Source organism: Raphanus sativus, chromosome 6, assembly GCF_000801105.2.
Source record: "Raphanus sativus cultivar WK10039 chromosome 6, ASM80110v3, whole genome shotgun sequence".
In the NCBI taxonomy this organism is placed as follows: domain Eukaryota; kingdom Viridiplantae; phylum Streptophyta; class Magnoliopsida; order Brassicales; family Brassicaceae; genus Raphanus; species Raphanus sativus.
In genome coordinates this window covers 45,718,970-45,728,433 of record NC_079516.1, presented here as the reverse complement: position 1 = coordinate 45,728,433, position 9,464 = coordinate 45,718,970, and the positions used below count along the sequence as shown (strand labels likewise).

The window sequence follows — 9,464 nt, the reverse complement described above, 5'->3', positions numbered from 1 at the left end:
TATGTCATATAGCCTTAGTTTCATTCTCAAACTCATTTGCTTACAAAATCGAAAAGAATATATAGTGCCTTTAATTTACAGCAACATTGCCTCGAAGCAAAGCCAAACGTTAGGTAGGAAAAATACCTTATGAAGAAATATGGCATCCAAACATATGAAGTTACTGCGACGAGTTAAAAATAACTGTCGTGTTGCTGGTGTAAATACGAACTCACACTTAAAAAAAAAACAAAATGAAAGGAAAATAATAAAAGGATAAACCGACAATAAATATCAACACGCTTGGAAACACACACATGTCAGAGACTCAACGACCGTTCCAGTCCGGTCCCAAACTCGAATAGCCACTACGCCTCCTTACACAAGAGCCGATACCAGTACACGTGTCATCATCTTCAGCCGTTGATCTACAGCTGCTCTCTGCCGATTCCTGATCCGGCAACACCTAGCTGCTGCGGCAGAAAGGACAAGTGACGTGTGAGCGAAGCCACGACCACAGCGTGGTATCACTTTAACGGTTTCACCTTCTTCGTAGTTACTCAAGCAGATGATGCAATCCTCGATCCAGTGCTTCTCTCATTTCGTGTAACGGTACACCCGCAGTGATCGTAGGGTCTCAGAATCAAGTCCCCTCCGGAGATTAAAATGCCGACGTCGCGACATCGTGGAGGATGAAGACGGAGAAGACAGCCATGAATAAGAGAGCAATCAAAGAGAAGATAGTGAGAGCCATGGAGGAGTCAAGTGACCAACGCGGCCGTGACGCCAACTGTGACGGTGGCGTAGATGATGATGGTGATAGATATGACGTGGCGTTTTGGATGGTTGTTATGAGCTGAAGGATATTGGGGAGTTGCTTCTTGCTCTCCATTACTAGGACGAAGGGAAGCATTAAAAAAAAACGAGACTGTTTTTATAAATTTTACTCCCTCGTACATATTCTAGGATTTTTACAGATATTAAAAAAATACACTAAATTTGCATAGTTTTTTGAAATTATTTTTTTCCACAGTTTTAAACCAACAAAATTTCAATAATTACAATTATTTTTTTAAAAATTTACAATTATTTGATAAAACATGTATTGAAAATGTAAAAAAATATACTCCCTCCATCTCACTTTAAGTGATGTTTTAGGATTTTTATTTTGTCCCATTTTAAATGATGTTCTCACTAATCTAGGTAGAATTTAATATGATTTGAATTTTATGACCAATTACAAAATACTGTATTTTTTATTATTGGTTAAAGTAGTTTTATTTAATGTATTTTTATGTTACCAAGATAAAAGAACATGTGTTTTCTTAATCTATGTGAAATAACCTAAAACATCACATAAAATGTGACCAAGATAAAATGTGTTTTCTTAACAATTTTTTTTAAAAGATAGATTAATATGTTTGGTAAAATGGTCACACATTCAAATAATATGTTCCATAGTTAAAGAAATAAACCGTAAATTTTATAATCGTAAAAATAACAATAGTAACTCGTTCCTGTATATTATAAAATAACATAAATATTAGCTAATTTTAATATTTTAATTTTACCAAATAAATATATTTATTTAATATCAATGTCTAATTTTAAATATACTTAATAAATCATACTTATTATATCGTTAATCAAATATTTCTTGTTATAAAATTTTTTTATAAAACATTTTTTTCTATTCGTGTGTATGTATACTTTAATTATTTATATAATTTACAAATTAATCAATAAATTAATTTGTTTAACTATATTTATTTACTTTCATTTTAATAATGCTAAATTGCATATTATTATATTTTTTTTTATTTTATAGATAAACCAAATCAAATTAATATTAATTTATAATAATTATTTAATAATAGTTTAAAAAATATTTTGATAAAACTATAATATAATTTGTATATTTATATTTTTAAGATATCGTTTAATTTTGGTGCTTCTTACACAGATGACATAAAATTTGTGGTTAAACACTAAATTGACCTATTTTCAATTTCTTTGATTTGTCTTGTTCACAGTAAAGTTCAAGTTATTTAATATTACTTTTTGAAAATGTTTATTTTACTAAATCATCCACATTTTCATCTTTTATTCACAATATTGCTTTGCTATTATTAACAACATACCAACTAACATGAACACTAAATTTCAAGCTCTAAATGTATTTAAAATCGACATCTACTCTTTATATCTTAATTTTATCATACAATTATTTATCTTTCATTTCCTCCCAAAAGTCCTTCTATTTAAAAATTTATAAGGTTATTAGAATCATTAAAATTATAAACCTAGTAGAGAAGTTTTGTGTGATTGATTGAAGAAGTTAAGAAACAAATCTTACCAGATTTAAATATGATATTCAATGTTTTTCAGGTATGTTTACATAAAAACCTTCTTTAAAAGTTTTATGTACAATGCATATGTTAGTTTTATGTGTTTTTAAAAGATTTTTATAGAAATATGCTAATTTTTCTTTGTAGCCAAAAAATTGAGTACTTATTTTCTAAAAGTTTCTTATGATAAACAAATTACTTTTTATTTGACCAAAATTTTTGCAGTAATTTATTTTTTTATAAATATTTCTTGTGAAGTCTACTTATAATAAACTTCTCTGGAAATCTTTTGACGGTCACATGAATTCACCAAAATATGACAAGAAGTAGGAGAGGAGAAGAAACTTTATTGTAAATGACCATCAGTGTAAGTCAGTTTTGCAATTAAATAAATAATAAAATATTTAATATTAAAATTAATCAACTGAAAGTTTGTTTGTTTATGTTTGTAGCTAGAAGATAATGAAAATTTCTTAATAGATATCTTCAACTATTCTAGTTTAGTTATGTTTAACTCTCAAAGGTTTTGAATAAGTAACTGAAAAGGTAAGAAAATCCTTTTAAACTTTTTTTGTCACAAATTTTTAAACTTGAGATGTCACAACTCTTGTCACTGAAAAGGTAAGAAAATTCTTGTAACTTTTTTTTTGTCACAGTTCTTGTAACTGAAAAGCTGTTTCATTTTGACACCAGTACTTTATAGAAAATTAACCAGATTAATTAAGCTTTTGAGTTTTGGCTAACCCATCTAAAATTCTGTTTGGTTCAGTTCAGGAATATTTTCCTCAACCCAAACAAATCACTTTCAAATGTTTCAGTCAAACCGAATTGAAGCTCTTGAACGCCCATCCCTAATTTTGTCAATAAAAATTGTTTAATTTTAAGTATATGTTTCATATCTTTTTAAGTAACTGTACCTTTCGAATAACTAACGCATACAACAAATTATTTTAATTATATAGCAGCTTAGAACATCAATGTTCAGAAACAAGCAGAGAGACATTTCATGTGTCTATACAAAACATATACACATTCATGTCCCTCTTAACAGCTTTTTAAATACACAATTATTGAGCCCCAAACTCCACAAATAGTGACTCTTCTATAAAACATACAAGTTAACAAAATTTAGGCTAAAGTAAAATTAGTAGCAACGCAAATAGCGACAGGTAACTTCAAACTACCACATTTATTAGTAATTTTATCATCATTACTCCGACAAATAGTACAAATATCTCCAGTTCTCCACCGACATTCTCCTATCGAATAATCTAGCTAGTTGGTTTGCCTGATTTTCATGTTATTCCTTCCTTTATCAAAGAGTTATTGGGTTTAACTCTCCATTTATATAATCTTATTTAAAGTAAAGACTTAGGATGGATTATAAAAATAATATATCAACTCATCCGAAATATGGTAAATAAAATTGTTGACAAAAAGGTGAGTTTTACGATTTTATTTTATACAAATTGTTGTTCCCATGTGAGATGATTGTGAGAAGTGAGCTGGACTTTGTACAAATTGGAGAATATATAAACACCCACCCAATACGCATATGCTATGCTAATTTGGGTGGACCATTAAATTGTATTAGATAAATTAAAATCAAAGGAAAGTTTATGTTTTTTATTTCTTGAAAAAGAGTGATTAAATTAGGAGGCAAAAGGAGCTCTATGTGGAGTGCCTTTACGTCGCCTAGAATTAGAAGTATGAGTTGGAGGATGCGTGCCTTTGTGCGTTTCTTGTTGTCTTTCTTTACGCAATCTCTCTTCTTCCTCTTCCTTATTCTTCCTCATTCCTTCAGCCTGACATTTTTATGATCACATTATACATTTACCTTGTTCAAAATGTAACGTATACATATATCTTAAGATACCTTATCTAATATGCTTGAAGTTCGAACATAAACTATCAATTTACCGCACCAGTAATTAAACGTTATATCATATCTCATTCCCGAGACAACAAATAAATTTTAAAACATTAGTAGTTGTGTCTAGTTGGTAGAGTGTCAGTTACATTTGTTGACTCTGTATTGGCAAAAAATAATAACCATGCATCCCGTTTTCTATAGATATGCCAATTGATAGGTTTTCCGGTTCATGATTTACCCGGTTATAAAAATGAAATTTGTGCATATACAGCAAAATTGTTGGTAAACATACCTTGCAACCCAAGGAACAGAAGCGAACTGGATCAAGAAGCGTTCTGCAACAAGTCTCGCAGAAGTAGGAAATGGTTTTGGTGGTGGATGACGTGGCGCCATGAGAAGAATTCTTAGGCTGAGGTCTCTCGTTCAGGAAGAGAACCCTCGCGCTATTGATGACATAATTTTGGACTCCTCTTATGTCCAATACCTTCTCTATCTCCGATACTCTAACCACATTATGATACGACGATCTTCTTATCTGTAGAATCATCGTTAGCTCAATCATTAATAACAATGGTGAAGAGTGGATAATGATATAGGTATGCAATGTGGTGAACCTGAAGGACGGGATGATCAATGTGGAGGGAGGTTCGGCAGTAGATGCAAAACGCAGCGTTTTGACAGGAGAGACAGAACATGTTGCATTCATTTCGCGGTGTCTCGCAGTGTCGAGGGCAAATGTTGAAGTAGTTTGTTCTTAAGAGAGCTTCCAACCATTTCGGCTCCTCCATTTTATCTCTCCTGTTTAGTTCTTCAAATAAAAAATAGGTTAAAGTAAATGGGAAGATCCAGACAACATTCTATGAGCAATGTAATAACTAACGAGGAACATGTATATACTCGTGCTATTTTGCATTACCTTAATGAAAATGATCAGGAGAGAAGAAAAGATGTAGAGAGAGAGAAAGAAAGATGGTCGATCATTTGTTTTAGCGACAAGAGCAGGGAAAATCAGATTTTAAGACTAAAAGAGAAAAAAAAGATCTCAAAAAAAAAAGAGAAAAAAAGATATCATTTTATAGTATTATTGGAAATGAAGATTTTTTTATTTCTTCTTATTTAGGAGTGGCAGATACTCTGCATCTTTTGCTTATTAATTTTTATATATATTAAAAAGTAATAGTTTTGGGGGGAGAGGAAGAAAGGATAGAGCCTATATTAGGTTAAAGTTGATTTTAAACTGTTGGATTGATTGACAAAAAAACAGTTGGTTTGAAAACATTAAGAAATGAGTCTAATGCCATGCTTAGAAAATTATCTCTTTTTTCCACAATAATGATACAGTACATGTAACAGTTTTAGTTAAATAAAAAAAATCATTTAGTTCAGAAAATGATTAAATTTTGTCCCAAGTTGGACTTTTGCAATAACTAATTTTTATATATAATTAAATTATTATAATGATATTACTGAAAGCTTAATATATAAATAAGTAGATAAGTAATATTAACAAGCTAAAAATTAACATGTATATAGATAATAAAATTATGGTTATTATATGCACAATTTAATAAATTTTGATAGTAAGTTTTAAAAGTACATAGAATTTTAAAAATTAATTAAAATGGTGCAGTGATGAAAACTTAATACATATAAATAACTATATAAATTATACTCTATGCTCGTTATTATCTGACGATTTGACGTTCCACATCGTTGCACGTAAATGAATATTGGCTTCGAATGATGACCGTTAAATGAAGAAGAATATTGAACTCCTTATCATTCCTAAACAAAATCCACCTTTCACAATGAATATTTTTTTTCTATTCATTCATTCTCAGTCTTTTGTTTTGTCGAAGAATATAGAACAAAATTATTATTTGTTAAATTTGATAAGAAACAAGCATTCTTTTTCATTCCTAATATTTTTTTCCTATATATTCTTTTCTTTTCGTTCTTCTTGTTCCTAAAAAAATCACTAGTCCAAGATGGTGGTCAAAGAACGAAGGGGAACATTGAATCATTTACCATTCATAAAAAATCACCATTCACAAGGAATAATTTTTCTTTCTTATTCTACCTTATTCCTTTTTAGAACAGAAATATATAACAAAATCATTTTTTGTTAAATTTGATAAAGAACAAACATTCCTTTTCATTCCTACCATTTTATTCATATACGTTCATTTCCTATTAGTTCTTCATATTTCCAAAAAGATCACCAGTCGCAAAAATGATGAAATCTCTATTTAACCTTTTTCAATTGGTGTTTAATGTTAAAATTGATTTCATATCATTATCAGTAAACAAAGTAATATGTTGTCATTATTTGTTTGAAATTCTGTAAACGTCAAATATATTGATACAAAGAAAACACTTAAACTTCAAGTATATATTACCGAACGGAAGGAGTATATACAAAAGATGAGTATGTCTCTCTGATTATTCAAAGCATACTTGAAAGTTTCTGTTTTCTGAGAATATTGAACTTTGAGTTTAATTCAACCAATGTTTGTGCTTGGCGTTTTTTTTTATCTGGGGATCTATCCATTCACTTTCTTATAGATTGATCTTGGGTATGTTCAACATCATTTAGTAACAGAGTTCTTTTGCCTATTGTCGATTGATATTTCTATTGGATTCTATACTAGCACTTTCTAAACTGGAGAGAAAGATATATAGAGATTGTTTCTTTGGATACATGTAATCTTGATCTAAACATATCAGAGAAAGATAGAGTTCGGCTTTTGGAGATTGCATTTACATGTATCCAAAGACCAAACTTTTCTTTTAGATACATGTAATATCCATTAGAAAACTATCTAACTTATACAATCAAATCTTTTTTTCTTGTAAGTGATTCTTGTTGCATTCTTTGTAAATTTATTGATCTTTTGGCTTATGAAAAAAGTTTTCCATTCTTGTCTACGGTATCTTTCTAAGTATACTAAAACTATTGTTCTCCTCTAAATATATTATGATGTAACAAATTAAATTAGATTCTTATTGCGGTTATGGACAGATTTTTAGATATCAAATATATTCAGTGTTGGTGATGTAAGTAATTTTGAATATACGCAGTCGAATGATTTATTCACACTTTCACCCATGATATATATAGATATATATATATATATATATATATATATAAGATCCTGTTTTTCTTTAAAAAAGTTTGTAATATTTTATTATTAATAATAAATCTTTTCAAAGTGATTAATGTATATTTAGTCTATATTGCTTTGGTTTAGAATATTTATAATTTTTAAAAACAGTATTTCTTTTAGGAAAATTATTTATGTTTTGAAATATTTTTCTTATTAAATATTTTATGAATATATGAAATTAAAATAAGACGATTTTTTTTTTGATTCGGTTCGCATTAACTTTAGTTTATTTTTAATGTTCTATAAAAATAGCCAATCTATTATTTTAACATGTCTTGTATTAGTCACATGAAATTTGAAGGAGACATGTAGAAGACTAGCGGGAAAAAGAATCCTAAGAGTTTCTATATCAAAAAAGAAACAATTGACAAGAAAGTGTCAGTTGCAACAAAAAAGAAAGTAAGAGAATTGCTTGTATGGTGAACGAGAGTCACCAAAAAAAGTGTAGAGGTTGAGAAGGAGAATGGACCGAGTTTCCATCAAAAGAAAAATTAAGAAAGTTAGTTATGAAACTGATGCTTTAAGGATTTGACTAAGGAGAATTTAAAATCAAATTTGTGCTAGTTGATATCGAGAAACCAAAGACACTACGGTTTAGGCCAAGTTGATGGTTAGATAAAATCAAACAAACAAAGGCAAAAAAGACAACGGTTAAGGTTTTGGAAAACCAAGAAGACTGAGGTTAGAGAAGAACGAGTTGATGGTCAAGAGAACACAAAAAGGACTATGGTGAACAAATGATGATCAAAGAAGATTAAAACCAAAGAAAAAACAAAGATGAAGCAACAACGACAAAGAAGAGAAAAAAAGTCGCAAAACCTAGAAAAAAAAAGTTTGAGCACCAAGTTAAGTTATGAAGAACAAAAAGGGATTACTGAAGTAAGACCGAAACTCAATTACGGAAGAGTATTGTTTATAATAATTGAGTTTCGAATGATTACATAATTAATTATAAAGTAACTGTAAACCCAATGGGTGTGTTTGTAAACTCGTTACTTGTTGGTAGAGCCGATCCTGAGATTTTCGGAGTCCTATTCAAAAAAAATATTTTAATTTTTATTTACTTATTTAATTATTTTTAGTCAAAATTTGGTTTTCATTAAATTTATAAAAAAAACTTAAAAAGAATTTTAGTAACAAAAATAATATTTTCCTTATATTAGCAATTTTATTATAGAATTTATTCATATATAAATTGTACAACCTAAGAGTGGAGTGAGGAGACTTACTATTTTTTATAGGAACCAAAGGGGACGGTGGATGCTCAATTATTTTTTCACAGTTTTGTAAAATACTAACAATTCAAAACATCATGCGAATTGACGATTATGCACTTGTCGCTTTGGTCGTAGAGTATCTTCTACTTTCTCATGGGTCCCTACTTCGTAATTAATTTGTTAACAACAATTCTATTATTGCTATTCGATCCCTACCAGCTCTACTCTTTCCAAATTTTGATCCCTGTAGTTATCTCATACCAGCTCAACTCTTTTAGAAATTCTGCTCTATTTGGGATTAAGAATGAATGCAGAACAGCTCAGCTTATTCAATCTTTAAATATATTCTCTAGTTACAAATTTATCAGTTGGAGAAGTTGAATCCTCTGGCATTTGATTACCATTATTTTGTATAGTCAAAAATTAAAATCAATACTAGTAAATATCATCCGAGGTAATGTGATAGTTTTGACTGAAGCTAATGTGATAGTTACCGATATGATATACGACAATATTCATAATTACCTTTGTTAAATGCTATACCATCATTACAAGCTTCCGCCATCTCTGCATCCGTAAAACAACAAATATTTGGATAGTGTTAATGATCAAGAATATACTGGTTTATTATTATTATTTGTAAAACGTAATTATCTAATATTTGTTTTAATACATAAGTGTTTATATAGTAGTTTTAACGTTTGTTGACATGTTCGGTGTCCGTGTCATATTAGATTCAGGTTAATTATGAGTTTTCAACTTAAAACCAATTGGCAATTAGTAGATTGACCCTAACCTTTTATATATTACTCCTTGTTCAAAAACTCGTTAGGCACTAGTCGGGCGGTCGGATCGGGTCTAGTGCCTAACGAGAAAATCG

At 29.4% G+C, this 9,464-nt stretch overlaps 1 protein-coding gene across 2 annotated transcripts; it reads right to left on the bottom strand.

The window, feature by feature from the left end:
- Nucleotides 1-3,768: 3,768 nt before the first annotated feature.
- On the bottom strand, nucleotides 3,769-5,315 carry LOC108810305 (protein RGF1 INDUCIBLE TRANSCRIPTION FACTOR 1-like). Of its 2 annotated transcripts, none has more exons than XM_018582424.2 (4): nucleotides 5,117-5,315; nucleotides 4,815-4,998; nucleotides 4,493-4,735; nucleotides 3,769-4,132 (listed from the first exon to the last, which is right to left on the bottom strand). In XM_018582424.2, the coding sequence occupies exons 2-4, from the start codon at nucleotides 4,986-4,988 to the stop codon at nucleotides 3,980-3,982; spliced, it is 570 nt and encodes a 189-aa protein (XP_018437926.1). In that variant the 5' UTR covers nucleotides 4,989-4,998; nucleotides 5,117-5,315; the 3' UTR covers nucleotides 3,769-3,979. The 2 variants fall into 2 exon arrangements, with proteins under 2 accessions (XP_018437926.1, XP_018437925.1); XM_018582423.2 differs by having other exon boundaries at nucleotides 4,815-5,008; nucleotides 5,117-5,314.
- Nucleotides 5,316-9,464: the final 4,149 nt, after the last annotated feature.

What these genes read in the sequence shown, in the direction of transcription:
- LOC108810305 (XM_018582424.2), bottom strand. Translation starts at nt 4,988, where the DNA reads ATGGAGGAGCCGAAATGGTTGGAAGCTCTCTTAAGAACAAACTACTTC. An exon ending in TTGATCATCCCGTCCTTCAG is followed by an intron (nt 4,736 to 4,814) that starts GTTCACCACATT and finishes ATGATTCTACAG; the next exon opens with ATAAGAAGATCGTCGTATCA. An exon ending in TCTGTTCCTTGGGTTGCAAG is followed by an intron (nt 4,133 to 4,492) that starts GTATGTTTACCA and finishes TAAAAATGTCAG; the next exon opens with GCTGAAGGAATGAGGAAGAA.